The sequence below is a fragment of the Colletotrichum lupini genome, chromosome 6, assembly GCF_023278565.1.
Source record: "Colletotrichum lupini chromosome 6, complete sequence".
NCBI lineage: Eukaryota > Fungi > Ascomycota > Sordariomycetes > Glomerellales > Glomerellaceae > Colletotrichum > Colletotrichum lupini.
This window is the reverse complement of record NC_064679.1, coordinates 5,204,689-5,227,035: the sequence shown is the minus strand read 5'-3', so window position 1 is coordinate 5,227,035 and position 22,347 is coordinate 5,204,689. Positions and strand designations below refer to the sequence as shown.

At 34.9% G+C, this 22,347-nt stretch overlaps 2 protein-coding genes across 2 annotated transcripts; one reads left to right on the top strand and one right to left on the bottom strand.

Moving 5' to 3' along the window:
* Positions 1-123: 123 nt before the first annotated feature.
* Positions 124-10,341, top strand: CLUP02_13011 (uncharacterized protein; the record flags this gene model as incomplete). The annotated part of the gene is made up of 3 exons (XM_049291969.1): positions 124-164; positions 222-342; positions 10,330-10,341. The coding sequence occupies 3 exons, from the start codon at positions 124-126 to the stop codon at positions 10,339-10,341; spliced, it is 174 nt and encodes a 57-aa protein (XP_049149115.1).
* Positions 10,342-17,343: 7,002 nt separating this feature from the next.
* CLUP02_13010 (uncharacterized protein) lies at positions 17,344-22,332 on the bottom strand (the record flags this gene model as incomplete). The annotated part of the gene is made up of 23 exons (XM_049291968.1): positions 17,344-17,486; positions 17,560-17,619; positions 17,684-17,952; positions 18,008-18,102; positions 18,186-18,290; positions 18,348-18,370; positions 18,461-18,645; positions 18,703-18,903; positions 18,963-19,308; positions 19,391-19,643; positions 19,685-19,777; positions 19,847-20,034; positions 20,092-20,170; positions 20,308-20,599; positions 20,659-20,777; positions 20,822-20,881; positions 20,934-20,979; positions 21,074-21,132; positions 21,183-21,578; positions 21,655-21,816; positions 21,884-22,073; positions 22,130-22,158; positions 22,216-22,332. 23 exons carry the CDS (start codon positions 22,330-22,332, stop codon positions 17,344-17,346), a joined length of 3,510 nt encoding a protein of 1,169 aa, XP_049149114.1.
* Between the last annotated feature and the right edge of the window lie 15 nt (positions 22,333-22,347).

Below are 22,347 nucleotides of genomic sequence, written 5' to 3'. Positions count from 1 at the left end.
CACTCTACCTTTAAAGTGCCTGGATGGGCAGCCTTGAGTGGCGAGCAGTACCCAAAGTGACGCCATAGCGGGCAGCTTCCCTCTTTGAACATTTGTCTACTAGTAATTTTTGGTGACGGAACCATGCAACTCTCAGGATCCATCATCCTCACGACACTCCCTAGGTACCAACTGCTACTATCTACTACTACCTCATCAATCTGAGTCTTGAGATCGAGAAGTCGCGATTTCGAGCCGACCCTCGTATCCGATGTTTCCCCCTCGATCTCTGTCTTCTCTCCAGTATATCTATTCCAGGTAGTCGAAGTGATTCTGAGCTTGGGACAGACACTCTTGACATGCGTTCGCTTGATAACGTTTTTTGGTAGATCTCTCTGACTCCTAGATACCTTCATCTCCCTTCGTATTCTGGCATTATTGGCGACAGAACCTTGCTACCAAAGAAGGTTCCTAGAATACTTGTAAGAAACCATGATTCATGGATTGTCTACTTTATATCGTTGCGATCAGGCTATCTCTCCTCTCACAATGGGACTGTCAGATGTCCAATCTATCATTATTAATATCCCTATTACAGGGTAGTTAGTTCGAACCGTAGTTAACAAAGAGATTAATTAAACTATATAAATATCTGCGTAGTAGGTATAAAAAGGAGGTTCTAACCGTAGGTTAGGCTAGTTATAATAATCGTAAATAAGGCCCCTAATTAGCCCCTATATAGTCGGCTATATACTACGGTTAAATTAAACTTCTAATTTAATACTAACTTTTTTTTTTTTATCGATTTAACTATTATAGTTAAAAGTATAATTTAACCTCGGGCCCGTTTACTAAGTCGTCTCTTTTTCCCCCTTTTTTTTACTTTTTTTATATAACCTATCCCTCTATTTATATAATAACTTTTCCGCTATTTATAAATTACTTTAATCCCTTATTTAATACTACTTTTATAAAAGCGTCTATAAGGTTATCTTTATTATTAATCTAACGGATCTCGAGTATCTTATGCCTTTTATATAATTACCTAAGGGCTATAATATTAATTATAAGCCTCTTTTTTTTTATCGTTCTTAATTTAACGAGGTATTTATATAGTAAATAGGAATTAATATAAATAACTATTAAAATAGGTAAAAGGCTAATTTAATTAGTAATCTTTTTTAGTATTATTAAAATTACGTAAGAGAGGTTAACGCTATTAACTATAATATAGACCTCCGACGCTAATATACTTCTTATTACTTACTTACTTTTAGTTAATAAGTAGTAAATTATATTACTATATATAGTAAATTCGCTCTTACTTATACTCTCGTTAGCTAGGATAATAATATACCCTAATTACGAAGTAAGGTCGTTATTATTTATAAATAACTTATTAATAAAGACGTAGAGCTTATTAGTCGTAAAGTTAATTAAATAGTAAATAAGACCTTAATTAAGATTCGTTTACTATTACTTAAGCTATTTATTAAATACCTCGACGTTTTATTTAGTTAGATCTATAGCTTACGCTACCCTAATATAATTAAAAATTACCTTAAGTTAATAAATACTTATAATATATACCCCTTGCGCGAGCTTAGCCTTATATTATTTCTTAACGTTAGTTATATTTAAATTAACGAGGTTAATCTTCTTACCCTACCCCTTTTATTAAAAAACGACGGTTTTCCTTTTAATTATAAAAATCTTATTATTAAATACTAAGGGGGTATTTATTATAAGGACCTTTTTTAGCTTTATTACGAAGCCCGCTTTTTAAAGCTCCTTATCCTCCTTTTTTATAAAATTAATATTAAATAGGCTTAATATATCGTCGGTTTATATTTTAACGATCCTAAATTAATCGCTTTCGTATTCCGCAACTAGTAAGTACGGGTTATATATAAAAATAACTATTAATAGTTAATTAATATAAAAATCGTAATAAATAGCTTATTAATAAGTACCCGATTTTACGAGCTTATATAGTAGCTTAAGTACTTTAATAATCGTACTTTTTAGGTACTTACTAGCTATTTCTTTTAGTAAATAGGCTAGGATTTTCTTTATAAGCCTTATAGCCGATTAGGTATAGGCCTAAGTAATATTACGGCTCTAAATCTCATATCCCTTCTTTTATAATAATACTATTAATACTATTATTAATTATTAGCTATAATACTATATAATAAGTAATTATATAAGTAGCGTCGCCTTTTTAATATTACTATACCCCTAAATTACATATCTAGACTTTTTATATAGCTAGGGTATTCCTTTCCTTTTAATTTTACGAACTATTCGTAATTTAAATATATAGAGGTTTATATATTTTTCTAAGTCGTATAAGATAAATCAATAGACCCCTCGATTATAAAGAGTATCTACTTTAATAAAATCTAATCCCTTATACGGCTTTTTAGTAATTATAATTACGCTTTCCTTATATAGTTTAATTACTAGCTCGAAATTAGCTTTTTTTATTATTATATAAAAGGTATTAATTACTTCGTTATTAGTAATAAATTACTACGTTAGGGCTTACCGTCGTGGTTTTTTATAACGTCTCGCTAGTAGTATTAGTGCCCTTTTAGTAATTTCCTTTTCCTCGTTATTTATTAGTATTATTACGACGATTTCGTTAAGGATAATTTCCTATACCTCTACCGTGGGTTATATAGTTTCCCCTAGCTCTTTTTCTTTTTATAAGTTAGAAATCACCTCGTTAGGATTTATATAGTACGGTCTAACTACTATAATTAATACTTTGAGTAGCTAGTTACGATCTCTTATAACTATATAAGAGCGCTTATTAATAAAAATTAACTTATATAGCCTAGCCTACTATTAAGTAATTTCGCGCTATATTTATATATTCGAATTTAATAGTATATTTAGATTACCCCTTATATTAGGCCTATTATATATAGTAATTACTTTATTAACTTACTTTTTTATACTTACCTCGCGTAATACTTATATTACTTTTTTAATTACTTAGGCTCATTAGCTTATACCTAGCGACGGTAATAAGGCTAAGGTCGTTCTTAGATATACTCTAAATATTAATAACGTTAATATAAGTCCGTTAGGCCTTATAGTATCGTTATAGTATTTAAGTACTATCTAGAGGCATTCGTTATTAATAAAATCCGGATTTTCTTTTTTAATAATTTTAAATACCCTTTTTAATTACTAATATACCTTTTTTACTTTTTTAATACTATAGTACGCTTTAATAAGTACGATTTTTAGTTATATACCGTAGGCCGTTATATTATTTTTGAATTCTATTAATTTAAAGCTAGTACTAGCGTCGGTTCTAATACTATCTAGCGGTCCTTAGTATATATTGATCTAGCTTTTTTATAGGGCTACCTATATTATTTTTATTTATAAATCCCGGAGGAATTGCCCTACTTAGAAGGATATAGCTACGTTAATTATATATAATATTAGCTAACTATTTAAATAAAAAATATTAATAACGATTCTTTAGTTAAAGTTAAGCTTATTATGCAATTTAAACTTAAATTTGCGTAGGCTCTACGTATTTATTTAGTATTAATAATATACTTTTATTAACTACTCTAGCGCCCCTATTTTAATATTATTATTACTTAATTACTTTAAGAGGTTATATAGCTTCGTAACCGACGGGTACCCGAATCTCTAGTATAGTTTTCTAAGCTTACTTTTCGTTAAGTAATTAATTAACTTCGTATTATTAATAAGCTTTATAAATATATACCCCTATCGTCGTTCGACTATCTCGAAGTACTTATTACTAAAAATTCTATTCCTCGTATTATTAAATACAATACTTAGTTAATCTATATTTTTTAAATATAAGAGAAATAGGGTATTAATAAGTAAAATATAAAAAGTTATCGTTCCGAAGTACGTCTCTATTTTTACTATACTTAGGGTAACGATTTCTTTACTTAGGCTAAAACTAATCCTCGTAATACCCGTTATTAATATATTAAGTATTATTAATATGATTTTCTATAGCGCTTAGAGTTACCCTTTTCCTCTAGTTAATTATTATAATACCTTAGTATTTAAAATAATCTTATAGAAATTATCTAAGCTATACTTTTTATTTATATAAAATACTTATACGAGCTTAGTATTTAAAGGATCTAAGTAATATAAAAAAGACCCCTCTAACTACCTTTAAATTTACTTAATATTATATTCTTTTTTTTTAAATATTAAAAAAGATAGCGTCCTCTCTTTAATTATTAAGAGAATAGGCTTTAGCCCTATTAAATTTACTCTTTTAGCTACCTCCGTATCCGTTATCTAAGGGACCTTTTTTTACTATTCGTAAATAAAAACCTACTTATTAAGAGCTTTTATTACTCTCTATTCGTTTAGCCTCGTATATCCTTTAGAGGCTAACGGGGTAAAAAAAGAGTAGTTAATATTATTAATTTCGTTATAATTTAATTTATTAATATAGGGGATAAAATCTTTTTTATTTTCTAAATCTCTTATAGGGGGTATATACTTTAGGCCGCTACTTTAGCTACTATTACTAGGTTTTATACCCCCGGATCTACCCTTAAATATAATAAGGAATTAGTTAAACTAACGAGGGCTAGTTTTATTATTTACTATTTTTAATTTTTTATATTATTTATATATTTTAGTACGCTCTTTTTTAGAGTAGTTACTTAATTAATATTTATTCTTTTTATAAATATAATATTACCTCTTCTGTTACCCTACCCGTAAGTTAAATCTCTATTTATTTAACGAATCTAAGCCTCTTTATTAATAATTACTATATCTAGCCTTTTTTCCTTTCTTATTATATATTCGATCGACTTAATATTATTAATAAGGGCCGTCGTATACTTAGAAATAAGTTTAGCGCAGCATTCTTATTTTAATATTAAAACTAGATCTTAGCCTTAAGTAGAGCGTTTCGTAGTCTTTAGGTACTTAGTATAAGGTTATTTTTATTTTTAATATATACTAAACTATAATATAAAAATATCTAATTTTCTACTCGTTTATCCCCTTATTTAGCTAGGTTTTCGCTAGCTTATCGATTCGATTAATAAGCTCTTCAAGGATCTTTACTTATAATTTACTCTTTATTATCTTAGTTATAAATATAAAAAAATCGCTCGTAGTTTAAATAGGAGCTTTAGGTTCTTATTATAGGTCTCAAAGCGGCTTTAGATTACGTTAATTATATTAAGAAAGTCGTTTTAATCGAGATTACGTACCGCTTCGTAATAATAATTAAAAACTTTACTTACGAATACGATATTAATTACCGAATAGTATTAGTATTATTAGATTACGAAGTAGAAAAAGGGCCCTATTAGGTAGTTAAGTAGGGGTAGTAAGTAGGCAGTCTGGGCCCGTATAAACGGACCCTTCTACTTACTTATACTTACTAAGGGACCGCGGGCTCTACTTATAATCTTCCCCTTTTATATATACGTAATAAACCTATACTAACCTATTAACCTAGTCGTAACTAAAAGGTCTAACCTACTTACGTATATACTAATACTAATTAGTGATTAAATTATATATATATTTCTACCGCAAGTTAGTAAGGATATAACTATAAAAGAAATAGCCTCGACCTACCTCGCTAGCTATTCTAACTAACCAACTTAGTTCCGTCTATTTAATTAATAATAAGCGGCCTAGTCTATACTACCTTAGCTCTCCTCTACTACTACTAGCTAATAACTAATTAACTAATTACGGGCCGTTAAGAGCGCGCTCTATCGCGTACGATCTCTTTTATTAAAACCACTACTATAAAAAGATTAACTACTTTACTACTACTATTAACCTCGCCTCTACTATTAATATTATCTCCACTAGCCTTATTACTACTACTAACTTCCCTTTAATTAAACTACTTATAAAAGAATCTATTTTAAATATATTATAACTAAGTACTACCTTAAACTAGTAATAAATAAAAAAAGATTAACTACTAAAAAATTAATTTAATAATCGCTAGCGTACTAGCGCTTAGTAATAGCAAAACCTTTAGAATTATAAGTACGTTAATAATAAATCTCTCGCTAATAGTAAAGTATTCTAAAATACTAAAGAAAAAAAAAGATCTTAATAATAATAGTAATGGGGATCTATTTTATATTACTAATAAATCTACCTCTTTCTAACTTAATAGAAGCTCTAAAACTAGATTAATAAAATAAAGTACGAGAAGTACTAAAAAGAATTACTAATTAATAGCTAACGGAATCCTCTATTTACTACTAAAAGTATAGTTATAAAAGGCCTTTCTTCCCTTTTTATAACCTTTTACTAACCTTAATAACCTTCTGTTTATATACCTTATTAAAAAAGCAACATTTTCTAACTAATAATAGTAGCCCGCTTACTATTATTAAAACGATTACTATAACTAACTTATTACTCTTTCTAACCTAACTAACGTTATATTATAATTATAATATAACGATTATATCCTATAGTAATCTTTTACTATATAACTTACTTTATAAATATATTATAATAACCGCTAGCCTTAGTAATAAGTAAAAAGGGTTTAATAATTAGTTAATATTACCTCTAGTCTACTTATACTCTTAAATTATAGAATTATACCTAATTTTAATTTGCTAATAAGACTACGTTAACCTAACTTAATAGGGCTTATTTAATATTATACCTACCCTTACGAACGATAAAAAGCTTAATACCTTTATCCTCTATATAATAAAATATTATTATTAAAACGGCTTAACGAGTAAGGAGCTATAAAAGGATTTTAAAACCGATTTTTAAAGCTAAGAAATAGGGGACTTCTTAAGAATAAAAAGTGCGATTCTTAAAAAGCTAAGAGACTTCTTTATAAATAACGGTATTAATTTAATAATTAAAGATCGTAATTAAATAATAAAAAAGATTACTAGCGCCCTTAATACTTAATACTTCCCTACTTAGATTTTTAAAAAGATCGTAGCCTATTATAGCCGTATTAAATACTTTAATATATTATATTACGATCTTTACTTCCTCTATTTACTACTCCTATAGTTAATAAATACTAACGATTTGATTTAATAAGCTAGAGAAATAATAAGGGAATTTATATAACCTTAACTTACTTAATTTTAATAATTAAGATTCCGACCTTAGCCTTATTATTAACTAACCGACTTACTACCTCTTTAAAAAAAAGAGGAAGAAGAACTAGAGAATAAAGTTATTATTATTTAATAATAAAATCTACCTCGTTAAATACTATATTTTAATATAAAAACTAAAGATAATATTATACCTAATACTTACTAATTAATTAACCTCGCTAAGCTCTATAACGATAAGAATAAGTATAGTAGCGAGAAGTATAATATTTTTAATAAGAAACTTTAGATCTTTAAAATACTATACTAATAGGTAGGAATTAGCGAACGATACTATTCTAATACTTTTTTAAATATGTTTAAAAAAAGGGCGTTAACCTTTTATTTTAACTAACTTAATAATACCTCTAACCCGCTTAGCTTTAATATAATATACTAAAAGACCTAAGAATACTTCGAGCCGCTTACGAGCTATTAAAACTACCTCGCTAAGCTCTATAACCTCTATTAATACTCTATAGTTCGTAAGAACCTAGGTAAGTCGAACTAATAGATTTTATAAGCGCTAATTAACTATATTATAATCCTTTATACGGCACTAGCTACTTAGGGATCTATTTTTAATATAAGTAACTAACTCCTCTACTACGTAAATAGTATACTAAAATATAGACTTATTATACTTAACCCGGTACTTATATTTACTAATATTTACTATTAGCTTAGTACTTTAATTAATACTATAAAAAGAGAGCGTAACCGTAATAAGTAATAATAATATCTCTAAAATAGTACTTATAATAAAGAGGTCCCCGCTACTTACTAAACCGACCGTACTTATAATAGCTCTAGTAAAAAGACCTAATTTAATAAGTAAAATTAACGCGGCCGCGGCACTACTAATAAAAAGTATTTTATTTATTATAAAACCGGCTATTAATTAACTAAGTACTTAAAAAAAGAGTAACGTTAAGTATATAAGAAGTATAAAAATAGTAAAAAAAAAATAAGAGATTTATACTAAGCTTATACTTATAGTTCCTCGCCTTTTATAAGGGAACTACCCTTACTAATGACGATAACGATAATAATACTATAATTTAATATTTTAATAGCCTTAACTTTAACTATAAGGATAACTACGAGGACGAAGTCTAGATCTTAATAATATACCTTACGACTACTATTAGTAGCAAAACCTTTATAAATATCCTTACTACTTAAGTAATAGAGCATAGCCTTACTAATACTACTTTTATTAACGAGTTAACTAAGCCTACGGAACTAGCGACCTCCTTTTTATTAAATAAGAGGTACTCGTTAGGGGACTTTTAAAGTATTATACTTAATACTAACGCTATAGAATTCTTAACTATGGGCTACCCTTAACTCCTCGTATTATAGTAATAATAACCCGAAATTATTCTTAATACCTCTAGAGCCGGCAAAATAAGTATTTAATTTAGTAATAGCAAACCTATAAGGTTATTAAGATCTACGGTTATTAGTACCCTATTTAGTAATATTACTTTTTATATCTTACTAATTAACACTCCTTTTTTATACTACCTAAGGGATATAAATAAGCTAAAAGTATACTTTAATAATATTAATAACTTACTAATTAAAAGAGATATTATAGTACTTATTATTCGCAAATAGGGACACCCTTAGCTTCTATTCCTTAATAATAAAAAAGCTATTACTAACTACTTAATAAAAGGCGAATTGCGCTACTTATATTAGTACTTCGGCTACCCTTCGGTTCCTTATCTCCTAAAGCTACTTTAGTAATTTAATAATAATATAGAGATTATAGCCCTCGAGAAGCTTATAAAGATCTACTAATAATACTAACTTAACGTTACTACCCTTAGCCGATTTAAATTCACTTTATAAAATAATTATAATTTTAATTATAAAGTCGTAATTAATATAATATACTTAATAAATTATAAGGGCACTAACTAACTAGTACTCTACGTCGTCGATACTACTACTTCTTTTTAAATAATAAAGTTCTTTATAAATATAATTACGAAGTATATATAAGAGGCTTTTTAGCTATATTAAATCGACGTCTACCTCGGTCCGCCGGACTAGATTATTATAAATACTAGTAAGAACTTTAGCGCCGTAAAGTTTAAATCTTTTACTAAATCTATATTTATTGAAGTTAAAAAAGTACTTATTAAAGCTTATAATAGTATTAGTAAGGCTAAGAAATACTACGTAATACTTAAAAAGGTATATAATATTATTTAAAATAAGTACTTATTAATAAGCGCAGAGACTATACTTTGGGCCGTAATTAAAATAGTTAATAATATAGTTAGCTTAAATAGCCTCGTTCTTATACTCCTCGTTTTTAGAGCTTTTCCGCGCACTTCTAATAAATCTTTACTATCGCTAAATATTACTTAATATATAGAGGTAATTAAAAAAATAATAAAAGAAGTCCGTAGACTTTATATTAATAAGTAGATAAGCGAGGCACTAGCTACTTAAAACGGACTAAATATCTCCTATATTATTAATCTATTACTATAGTTAAATATTAAAGTTTAATAAGAAGGTAAGGAATAAAAAGGCCTATTTAAGCTCGTTTTAATAAATAGTACTACTTATATAATAGAATTACTTTATAGCCTAATAAGCTTCTAAGCTACTATAGTTAAACCCTAATACTTAGAAGAGGTTAACCCCGAGCTACTAACTACGATAATAAAGCACGTTAATTACTTATTAATCCCTATAGTTAACTAGCTAACTAATAGTAATACCGCTATAAATAAAGTCCTTAATAAGATCGTTATTATAATTAATAACGACCCTCTATTATAAAATAAGAGGATTAAAAGAATATTAATACGGCGCGGCTATAATAATATTTTTATAACTATAACTTATTTTACGTTTAAAAAAGAGGTAAATCTTAAGCTAGCTACTAAGCTCCGTAATAAGGGTATTATTACTACCCTAGGAACACCCTTTATAAAATCTATTAATAAAGAGCTTTTAGGACTAATAAAGAGAGGGGTAATTAAATTTATCTAACTTAGCCCTAAATATAGGGATATAAGGATATTTAAGTCTTAATTTATTAATAAGATTAAGAACCTAAGACTTAACCCTATTAAAAAGTCTTACTTAGTTATATAAAGGTATAATAATAAAAAGAAAAAAAAGATCCTTATATAGTTACCGATAATTTAAAGAACTAGTTAATATTTAATCCTCGCCCTAGCCCCAACCCTAATCCGGGAAGGCTACGTCGTTTAGTTATAAGATATTACTTAAGTATATATATAATCGAGCTAACTTCTTTACTATAAGGTTTTTACTTAATTACTAGCTCAGATCCGTTATTTATACCCTAAGGGTACTATTTTATATGTTATATAGCTACTATACGGTCTTATAAAATCTAATACTTATTAATAAGTAATATATAATAAATATTATTTAAAAATGCTCTAAATAATAATATTTACGTTCGATCTATACTTGCTAATCTCGATAAGAAAAAGCGGATTATTCGGTATTATTAATATATAGACCGATAATACTATTAAACTATTAAATAAGACTTTTAATTAAAAAAAAAAACCGAACTTAAGCGCGCTAAGCTACTATCTAAACTAAAATAATAACTATTAGCTAACGAGCTACTTATTTTTAATAACGGGATTATCTAGCACGTATAGCTTTAACGAGGTAATGCGGGATATTCTTATAAAGAATATAAAAAGTGAATATTCATATAGAACCAAGAATATATGAATATAGGGGATATAAGCGTATATAAAAGAGGTTTTTGTAGTAAAGAGAGTAATATAGTTGAATTACTATATGAGAAGTTGCTTGCTTAACGAAAGGTCTAGGTAGGTAAATACACGCCTATATATAGGCATAAAAACCTCCTACTAGAATATTCCATTGCTTATTAATTATAATATAATTAATAAGCGTATACTTAAGTGAATGCGTAATCGTAGTACGTAATTCCGCCTCGAGTAAATTCCAGATTATTTAGTTACCTTCCAGTACTTTCCATTGCTCACGTAAGCTTATATAAGCAGTATTGCTTACATAATCAATACCTATAATAATCTACAGAAATCGTAGATTAATATGGTATATAGGTTGCTTACGTAATATTGATAATAAGGCGAATAATAAGGTAAACAAAGTTACCTTCGTAACAGATTATCTTATTAAAAAGTATTAATATAGTACTTAGATAGAAGAACTAAAGAAAAAAGCTTAAGTAGGTTAACCCCTTAGTATTAGACGCTAAATAATAATTCGTTAAGTAGCGAGCTTAAGGTACTTATATTATATTAATTTACTAACTAGAAGCAGTTTTTAATACGTCGTTTACTATTTAATACTAAATAAATCCGTTATTTACTAACTACGCTACGCTAAACCGTTATATTAAATAATAAATAAATTACTTAGACCGAGGGCTTATATTTATATTATTAAATCTAATTATAGCTAAACTCTTTGTTTTTATAAATAGGTTATTTATAAATAACGCTAATTATACTTTATAGCTAAGTTATATCGTTATTTTTATAAATAAAGAATAGACTAATAAGAGCTTTATAATTAATAATAATATTATTTACTATAGCTCTATAAAGAGTAAAAGGATTACTTAGAGCGTATTAATATTAAAGGTCTATAGAATAGTCGTAAGTATTAACGTCGCCTATACTATCTTAACTACCCTAAACCTTATTACTAAATAACTTAACGTTTCGAAAATCCCTATTATAATTTATATAGATTTATACTTACTATATAAATACCTCGTTAAGCTAGGTATTACGAAAGAAAAGCGCCTTATAATAAATATTATAGTACTTAGGTAATTATATAAACGCCGCGAGCTTTGCGAGATTTATTAAATTAATAATAATAATAACCTAGCTAACGGGTTTATAAAAAGTATACTAAATAAGTCCCTTAAATAATTCGTTAGTAAAGGAATTATTATAATTAAGATAAAAGGATAGGTAATACGTAGTTAAAATAGTAGTATATTATAAGTAGTAAGTCGTTTAGCGAACGTATACGCCTCTCGGGCTTCGGCTTAAAAAAAAAACGTACGTATTCGGGGCGTAGTTAGATTAATAAAAAGCTCTTTTTTAACTACGCTAGATTTAACGATTTCCAAGGAGTTTAGGTATATAGATTATATATATTAAAGGATTAGGAAGTAATTAGAAGGAGGGGATATTAAAACTTTTATATAAATAATTATAATAAAAGCTATACTAAAATTTTAGTATACGGCTTTAGGTATTTCTAAATAAGGGATTAACTATAGATTCTATTACTAGTTCTCGCTAGCGGGGGACCTAGCCCCTATTCTAGCCTTTTTTACTATAAAAATAGAAAACTACTAATATTAAATTACGAAGTAAAAAAGGGGCCCTATTAAGTAGTTAAGTAGGGGTAGTAAGTAGGCAGTCTGGGCCTGTGCAAACGGACCCTTCTACTTACCTATACTTACTAAAGGACCGCGGGCTCTACCTACGATCTTCCCCTCTTATATATACGTAATAGACCTATACTAACCTATTAACCTAGTCGCGACTAAAAGGTCTAACCTACTTACGTATATACTAATAAGTATTCCCTAATTCCGACTTTTTCGTAATAATTATAAAATATTATTAGGGTTTTTTATAAGACCTTATACTTCCCCCTAGAGTATAATTTCTTTTTTAAGAAGATTCTTTTAAAGTTTATAAATTACTTTATATTTACCGCTAGATTTTTAGTATTTATATACGATCCCTGCGTCGCTACGTACTATTAGTAACTTCGGGTCGTTTACTTCCTTTCTTATTAGCTAATTAGCGCCGAATTTTATATTAATAGCGGTAATAAGTTATAGATCGAAATAAGTAGAATTATCGATTATCGTATTTCTAATACTATATTTTACCTTAGTATATCCTTTTATAACGATAGATTTCTATTAGTAATTATAGGGAGGAAATCTAGGTTATTTACCCTTTTTTTAAATTTGTTAAAGCGATTATACGCTCTATCGACCTATACTTAGTTTTATAATACGAATTCCTCTTTTATAATTATTATTATTAATATTTCGTATAGCTCTTGCGATTATAATTACGCTAATAATACCCCTCGCCCGTAAAGGAATCTATTAACTATTTTTATAATCCCTAGGCTTGCGCTCGCGAACTATTCGTTTAGTTAATAACTAAGGTCGTTTATAATTTCGTAAAATAGGGGTTGCCCCTATAGCCCCTTTCTTTTATAAATTTTAGTTAAATAGATTAATGCTACGTTAATTTGCTCGCCGTTAGGCTAATTCGTAATTCTATATATTTACGTCCCTTAATAATCCGGGTTAATATTTACCTATTTATAAGGGATTAGGATTCTATTTAGGATCGGGTTTCGTCCTCTTTTTTTTTATTTTAACTTACTAAGGGTTATACTCTAACTTATACTTATATTAATAGTTATTAGCGTATTTAATTTTAATAAGGATATATTTAATTTGCGCGCTAGTTATAATAAATCCGTACTTTTATTACTTAACGAATTTATTAAGGTCTAGGAGATTCCTACTTCCTCTTACTATCTCGCTACTACTCTCGTTTTTACTATTTTTAGTAATTATTATTACTTTTTTAAATCGCTAACTATTGTACTTACTAAGATCCTCTTTTTTATTTAATATAAAAAAGTAAGTTTTAGTCATTCTTTTTTATAATAGTAGTAGTAGACGTTTATATTACTATAAGAAGATATAATAATTAGTCTCGGGATCTTTATTAGTTACTAATTTTTACTATCCCGTATATTTTTAGCTTCTTAAGCCTCGTACTCTTTATAATCTCTAAATAGCTTCCTTCCTTAACCTACCTCTTCTTAAGTAGTATTCCGTAAGAATAGTTAAAAATAAACGCCGGGTAGCTTATAAAAGAGCTATATAAGCTATTAAAAACTATATAAGCCGTTAAGTATAATTAATAAAGTTAAGCCCTCTTTTTCGTAAGATCGTAGATTTTAAGGACTTATTAAAAATACTTACTTATTACTTATATATAATAAGGTTAAATACTTTAAAAATCTTATTTTTTATAGCCTCTTAGTACCTTATTTTATATTTTTTAAATAGTCTTTTTTATAGTTTAATTATAATTAAGTAATTATCGCTTATTAATAATCCCTTTTATTACTTAGTTAATTTCTTAAAATTAGTAATCTCGTACTAAGAGCTAATATAAAAAAAAGCCCTTTAGCGGCCCTCTAAAGGATTCTTTTTTTTTTCCCTTAAATCCTCGTTTTTTTAGCCTTTTCTTAAGCTAATAATAACTTTAATAAGAGGTCGTAGGACTACTTTAAAATAGCTACCTTTTTTTTGAAGTTAATTTTTAAGATCCGTAATATTCTTAACTCGATATTATTAAAATTTCTAAATCCCCTCTTTTTTTATTAAACCGTCCCCTATATTATATTCCTAAGTAATACTTAGGGGGTAATTAAGGGAGCTATAAAGAGGTTATTTAAATTGCGGGCTTAAAGTTATATTTATAAAATCCTTATAATAATAGACTTTTTTATATACTATAGATCTCTTAGCTTAATAACTCTTATAAGGTTACTTTTATTACTAAATAAGAATATTTATATTTAGAAATTCTTTTTTTTAATCGCGTAGTACTCTTTTATATTATATTATTAAGCTTATTTATTATACTAATTAATTAGGTAAGTAGTCGTTACGTAAGTATTTCTTTTTACTAATTTAATTAGTTAATTTTTAATTATAGGCCGGCTATAGAAAAGTCGCTTAATAAAAAAGCTACTTAGGGTAATAATAAAAAGCTAGTTATTTAAGTAGTTTTATTAATTAACGTAGTTTAATATAATAAACGTCGACCTTTTATAAGTAATAAAGGGCTACGATTACTTAATTCCGTATAGTATTTAAGAATTACCTCCTTTTTCGTTTATTTTTATAAAGTTAATTAGTATAACTCTCTTATCCCGTATAATATTAAGAAGTCGTTTTTTTTATAGCGAGATACCTTACTAATCTACGATAATAAAATTTAATTACTAATTAGTATTAATATCCTTATTATAGGGTAGTTAGTTCGAACCGTAGTTAATAAAGAGATTAATTAAATTATATAAATATTTGCGTAGTAAATATAAAAAGGAGGTTCTAACCGTAGGTTAGGCTAGTTATGATAATTATAAATAGGGCCCCTAATTAGCCCCTGCGTAGTCGGCTATATGCCGCGGTCGAATTAGACTTCTAATCCGATAATTATTAAAACGCATAATTCACTTCGGCTTGGACAAATCCTAATTACCTTAAGAGTTTTATTATCCGGACCGCCTGTCATAACTCCAGTCCCCACCAAACTGCATCATGCGTGCTAAAAAGTAGAAATGCCACAGCAATTACCATGTTTATTCAATCTGCAAAGTATGCACTTCTACTCTAGGCAGCTGGGCGTAAGGACGCTATTTCTGACGATTGGCCATCGTTTTCCGTTTCTTAGTCGGAAGACTACCCCTTTCTCTGTGTGCGGAAACGCACTTTCAACTGCCTGACCTACACTTTATATCGCTTCGCTCTTCCAGGACTCTGTAGGATTAGACACGACATAAATGGCCCACACGCTCGCTGCACATTCAGCCTGCACCATGGAAGGCACATCTTTGCAAAAGTACCCCCGAGGTCTCTACAAGTTGAATTAATAGTTGCTGTTTACATACGCCTCTGGGACCTCGAAGTCTAGCTCGCAAATTCTCGTGTGTCTTGCTCCTTTGGTTCGTTAGGGAATGAGTTGCAGCTTTTCATACGGCAGACTAACGGGTTCCACAAGATATTAACAGGCTCATGGCTGACTACAGGTTAGCAAAGTATTTCCAAAGAGATCTCCAAAAGGAGGTCTTGTCAATTTGGTGTTCATTGCACGCATTGGGGCGCGTAATGTCACAATCGACAAAATGTCCGAGACGGAGTTCAAATGCATTAAGGGAAACAAGATGCGACTCAAACATCCGGCAAGACTTAGAAATCAAGGACCAATCTATTGGCCATCCATTGGAGTGTCCTCTGTATGTAGTGGTGCGATAGGGGCTGAGTTCTTGGTGGCTGCAATCCACTTTATACAAACTCAGATTCACATTGTCCAGGATGTTGGCATCTATAACGAACAGAAAGATATAACAGACCTCTATCAAACTAGCAGATTTGCAGTCCAAGACAGAATGCTCCGGGAAGACTTTGCAGGTTTTCGAGCGTTTTGATTTGCCCTTTTGAGAACAACAACCGCTGGTACAATAGAACTCAGTCCCAGCATTCAAGCCTTTGACAATGCCGACGACAGCAGTGCAGATCGAGAATCATGAGAAGAAGATGCTGCAGTACTACGCGAGTACTCTCGGGCCGTTGATTCCGCATCATGCAGCGAAAGCAACATATCAATCACATGCCCCTTGGCTCCTTTGACACATTCTCTCTCCCTCCCTACCTCGGGCTAACAAAGAACGGCAAGTGGTATGATATTCAAAGAAAAAAAAGCTTCACACCTTCGTCAAATGAACCGCAGCCAGAGTCTGGGCCTAGCCGCATAGCTTGAGAAAGGGAATTTGTTGAGGCGTTGTCTCGAAACACTATACATTCAAAAAGTCAAGACAATAATGCACTACACAATTTTTTGCTCGAAAAGCAAATTACACGCCGAGCCCGCACTCTGGACACTTTTGTCTGTGCATTCAAAACCCACACTTGGCAAGATCCAAGCAGAAATAACCTTCTACATTACTGTCTCGAGTTCTGTTGGCGCCTGCAACAAGGCGTGCCCGGGAACAAAAGTAACGTTACGGGTCTTACACGAGAACGAGGAATCATGGATGCATACTTGAGATATCAAATCACTATAATTCGCCTCTCCCAAAGAGGAGACAATATTTCGAGAGCTCGTCGAGTCATCCGAACTGCGTATCAGGCGCCAAAGAAATGAACTGCTTCAGCTCGAACCATTGAACTCTGATAAACCTTGTGTCTCAAAGCACTCGAAAAGACGCCGGTACTGCACCGCCCCCTGATTTACTCTGTAAAGCAAGCGACGCCTACAGAGTACATCTTTGAGCAAGCACACCTCTATGTTTAGGCAAAGACAAGCAAGATATCCCATACACTGTTCTGGACAGATAAACCCCAGTGATCACCAGTCTTTGGGTCTCACATGTCGAACCTCGGACTAGCTGGCAGCCTGTAAGACCGGCAACCTGAAGGGGGAGGGAACGCTTGATCATGGGCTGGCATCTGCTTGGTCGTGTGGTTGTCTAGTAAAGCCAATGGGTGGTGTCTCTTGCTCTCCGTCGCTGATTGATCGTCTGTGATCCGTTAATTAGTTTCGTCCCGCTAATGGGAGAGACGTTGCTAGTGGAGAGTGACATGGTGAATGGAACGCCTGGAATGGCGCGCTGAAGAACTGGTTCGTCTGCAGGGGTGGCACTGGGCGGTTCCATTCAATACATTGGTATTAGGCATCGTTCATCGTCCTGTGAGGTCAGTCTACCAAAGATTTGAGAAGCGAGAAGCTGGTGGATACCGAGATGTCGGTCATCCCGATTAGATCCTGTAGACTGCGGGAGATCTCCGTACGCTGCGAGATTCAGACGGGGCGATTGGGGATATCTGGGCAGAAATCCACTTCGGAAACGAGGACTTCCAGCCACTCCTCTCCAAGAATGTTTCTGCATGTCACTAAAGACAAATAGACTGGTAATGATGACGGGCAGCGATGCGGTGAGGCCAGGTTCCGAACCAGATTTAGGCACCTGGGAACTTGCGGATGACTAGTTTGCGTAGACACCACCCTCGTGAACGAGCTAGATCTGACCTAGACAAGGTTAGTGGCGAAGAGGCGTGCTCGGGCTTGCCTGTCTCTGCCCAAAGGTGGAACTCTGGAGAAACAAATATGAGGCCCTCACCGCACTTCTCTGAACGTTTCAATGGCAAAATAATGGCCGAAAGCCGTGTTGCGGCCCAGAGTACGGTGGTTCGGAGCGTAGTCGGACGTTCATGTCGTGACAGTTGGTGAGCTTTGGCGGGGTAAACGTAGTCGAGGCGATGTCAAATGCAAGGAACTCCCCTCCCCCGAAGACCTGGAATCGGCATGTTCCCTACAATGCGTCGACGTGTTTGGGTTTCCGGGTCTAGGCTGCTTGGACGTTGGACACCGCCTTTTCCCGCTGGGTCAGTCCTGTGAAAGATGTCGGCCGTCAGAAACACCCTTCAGATCTAGACAAACAAGGAGCCCTGCGTTGTTTCTTTATGTCCGAGGAAAGGGCACTAATTGTCGATCTAACAAGGCTGTGCGATGTAGGTCGAACACTGGAATGTGAGCAGTCAAGCGTTGATGGAGGTGGTTGGCCAGCAGGCAATCGATTGCATTCTGTGGGGGGCCAGCTGACTTCAAAGCTATCCCTGTCGTCTTGCGCCTTGCGACTGTGAGTCGCCTCTGACGCGGTCTGGATGCTGGCTGAGTGGGAAGTAGGAAGAAACAAGGTTCATTGTCTAGGGATGGCTGTATACTCGGCAATGATCATGCAAGAGCTGGAGCACTTGTCTAGACGGTCGGGATGCGAATGTGCAGTTTTTGCTGCCTGTAGGATGTTATTCAGCGGCAGCTGGAGACGAAGGCTGGTTCGCGCCAAACAGAAGTTTGCTACTCTGTGTGTTTGGGCCTGGCTCGAGGTTGGTTTCAATCTCGGTGTTAATGGCAGCTCGCGAGCCCTAACAAGATAGATCGGACGGTCTTGCCGCTAGATTGGCATCTGTCGCCCCGACGGAACGCTTGCCCAGGAACGTGGTGCGCGCGATCTGGCGGTGTGATGTCGCATCCGAACTTTGAGGCACTGGCCGTCTTGAGATCCCTTTCGCTCCCGCAAGCGCATTGCCCCCAGTTGTATGGGTAAAATGGACCACTGCTCGAGCACGCAAGCCATCTGTATCCGTTGGAGGTATCCGTACGGGCACTGGATGCGTGGGAGAGGGTTGATGACGAGCAGCAGAGCATCATAGCTGACGCGGTGCATGAGAGGCCCGGAGACATGGACATGCTGGCACGCAGGCATCTAGCTTGTTGGCTGCAAAACGCTTCGAGCGTGGGGCTGTGGTCAATCTCCCGCAACTTATTGACTTGATCCTGTCACTGCTGCCAGCATCAGCCTGCATTGCAGCGTATTCAGTTGATATTCAGAGGTGACGCGCCTTGATCAACGATCTAGCAATCGCTTCAGGCTTGAGTCGCAGCAAGCATGAGCTCGACGGGAGCAAGTAAGGCAATCGTCAAGAGGACTTTCTGTCTCTGATGAATCATCCACTTGTTGGGCCCCCTTGGGAAAATCCCTGAGTCTGCAGCGGACATCTCTCTGCAGCGGCATGGATGGTCTCAGGTTGCTCTCCAACAAGGACCCCTTTCGGTTGAGGATGGAGACGCACGAAGGGCCAGCGGACGAACCAGAGCAAGATGCCTGCCGGGCATCGAGGACACAGAAGCAACAAGCCCCCCCACAGCCTTAGTGCCAAAACCACGGCCGCCAAGGGCAAGGAAGGTGAATCGCAAAACGAGTCGAATGCGCACCAATGAGTGGAGGGTTGCGGCTGTCTCTCGGAGGGTGTGGTGGAAAGTACTGTCATGTATCTTTTTCGCTCTCCCTTTTCCCCCGCTACTGACAATCTTAGCTAGATCGACTTCCTCTCCCCTCCATTTCGACTGGCATGGACAAGGAATGGTGCTGTTGGCCATGGATCTAGGGTCGACGTGAGTTAAAGTAGTGCCCCGTCGGAGACAGAGTACTGTGTATGAGAAGTCGAGAAGTGAGTTCTTCGGCTGAGCCTGGTCATGGGAGGAATGCAAGCCGACTATTAGAGAGCAGTCCTTGAGTTATGTGCAGCCATTTGCTCAGCGTGTACGTGTACGTAGGCCGAAGGGCTTTGTGTAAGTGAAAAAGGCACCGGTCATGGAGCATGGGAACGCAGATGACAGGCAGGTAGGTAACTATGTGGGTGGATTAGCTGCAAAATAAATAGCCCCTCGCCGAGTCGCCGCATCATCTGCGCCCACATAGGCCCTGCAGGAAGGCCTTGAATTATCCGTACCGTTGCTCAGGTACCACCGGAGAGGGGGCAGATCACAGTATCGAGATTCCTTGAGCAACCAGTAATCATGATCCATAGTCCATACCCAGCGTACGGATACATGTGTCCATCCACACTGACACGGTAGGTAAGGTGGTGACTCGAGGCCCCGAAGGTGGTGGTGGTGGACAAGCGGGTAGAGAAGGTCGATTGGCATCGATTGCGCACTGATGATGATCCAATGTTGGTGGAGACCAGCCGTCGACGGCACGCACCGTCTCGAAAGTCAAAAGGCGACGGGAGGTAGCCAGATCCGACAACGGGCCAAGCCTTGCGCTCGGGCGGCACCCTTCTCCGCCTTTGTCGTCGTCGCTTTATTTGCTCCTCTATTGTCGTCTCAAGTTAAACGGGGTCGGTTGTCGCAGAGTCTCACAACGTTCAAGTGATGAAAGAAACTCGGCGATGCTCGGATAGTGATCGGCTGCCCGCTGCCATTGCCCAGGAGCAGCGCCGTTTATGCTGTTAGGCTGACTTGGTCTCGTCCGCACGGCACGGAGGTTGTCGTACTCACATGTATGTGATATGTGACGATAAGCTGGGGTTGGTTAAGCAGCAGAGGGTCGAAGCGTAACTAGGCGCAGTATCATTGAGAGCATCCTATGAAAGCCTTGCTCGGAAAGGACATGGGCCGCGCCAGTGGCGAGACAATAGACTGTTGACTGGGTTGGCCTGGTGGTCGTCTGGGTCAGCCTCGGCCAACCAGGGATCCCATGATTCTGGAGTACCGAATTAGGCAATCCGAGACATGCCTCTATCAGATTACCCAGTATGACCGGCCGGGAGAAAGTCCAAGTTGACCTCCATGAGCGAGTTTAGCCGGAGCTAAGACCGTGTGTAAGTGCATACTGTATTCGTACGCATGTCTTAGCCACTCGTCCTGTCCGCGATGGCAGAACTACTGGATTCGTCTGGTTGCTTGGAGTAGTGTCGCGACTTGATACGCGTGCGAAAACGAAAAACAAGAAAAGTTGGAGTCTTGACCACAGCGGCGACGACAGGAGGGGGTGGTTTGTCCAGTCCGCTCTTCCAAAGGTAATGGGAGCACAGGTGATGCTGATTCTGTTGAGCCGTGTGGCCCTCTCAATGGCCAATAACCATGGCATCGCAAAGCGGCCAACTTTGTTAGAGATTTTTCCGACGCAAGCCCCGAGGAATAGAGCGAAGGGACGCATTGCGATGAGATGCAACCACAATGCCTGAGTCGTCAAACAGGGTATGTGGGGAGGATTGAGATGCACCAATGGCTTCGAACCTTCTGCTGCCTTACCCTGGCACGGATATTTAGTTGATCGATAGCGGATGCGAGACAGCCAGGGCATGGGCATCATCGCTTAGGAATGTCACGGTCCTCCTGAAGCTAGTCGTTGAAGTAATCCAGTGGTTGTTTACGTGCTCTTGTACTCTGTCGCTAGGGATATGATGGACTCTAGAGCAGCATACGGATGTTGAGGTGTAGAACATGAGGGAGGCAGAGGTTGTGGACTCGGATGGCTCGCTTTGCAGTGTCTAGGCAGGCAGGTGAACCACGTTCCTAGCTAGAGCGGACGACAGAGCAGAGCCGAATCTACTGCACAGTAGTTCGAATATCTGTGCTTTGGTACGAAGTATAAATCATCGGTCCAGACTCTATGTAGAGTAGTCGTATGGGATTCCGACTTGTCCGATCATGGCCAATACGAAAGACAAAGGTTCGAGGGGCCCCAAGTCCCCTGTCCCATGTGCCGGGCGTGGGGGCAGGCTCGCGTTGCACCGGCAGATGGTCGCTAACACTCCATCAGCATCAGGGCCGTGACGGACGGGACACGAGAGAAGGTCAAACCTTGGAGAAGCGATACCCATGTGGTCGCTCTGTTTGAGTTTGAAATTGGTATGTCATTCTCGCATTTGACGTTGATGGCAGTGGACACCGTGTGGGGAGTTTGACGAGAGTGAGAGTTTAGGTCGTGCCGTGACCTCCATTGTCAACGTGTGCAGACTCAGGTCAACAAAGGCACCAGGTCCTCTGTACGGATAGGTGTTCATTCTGCGCATGCGTAT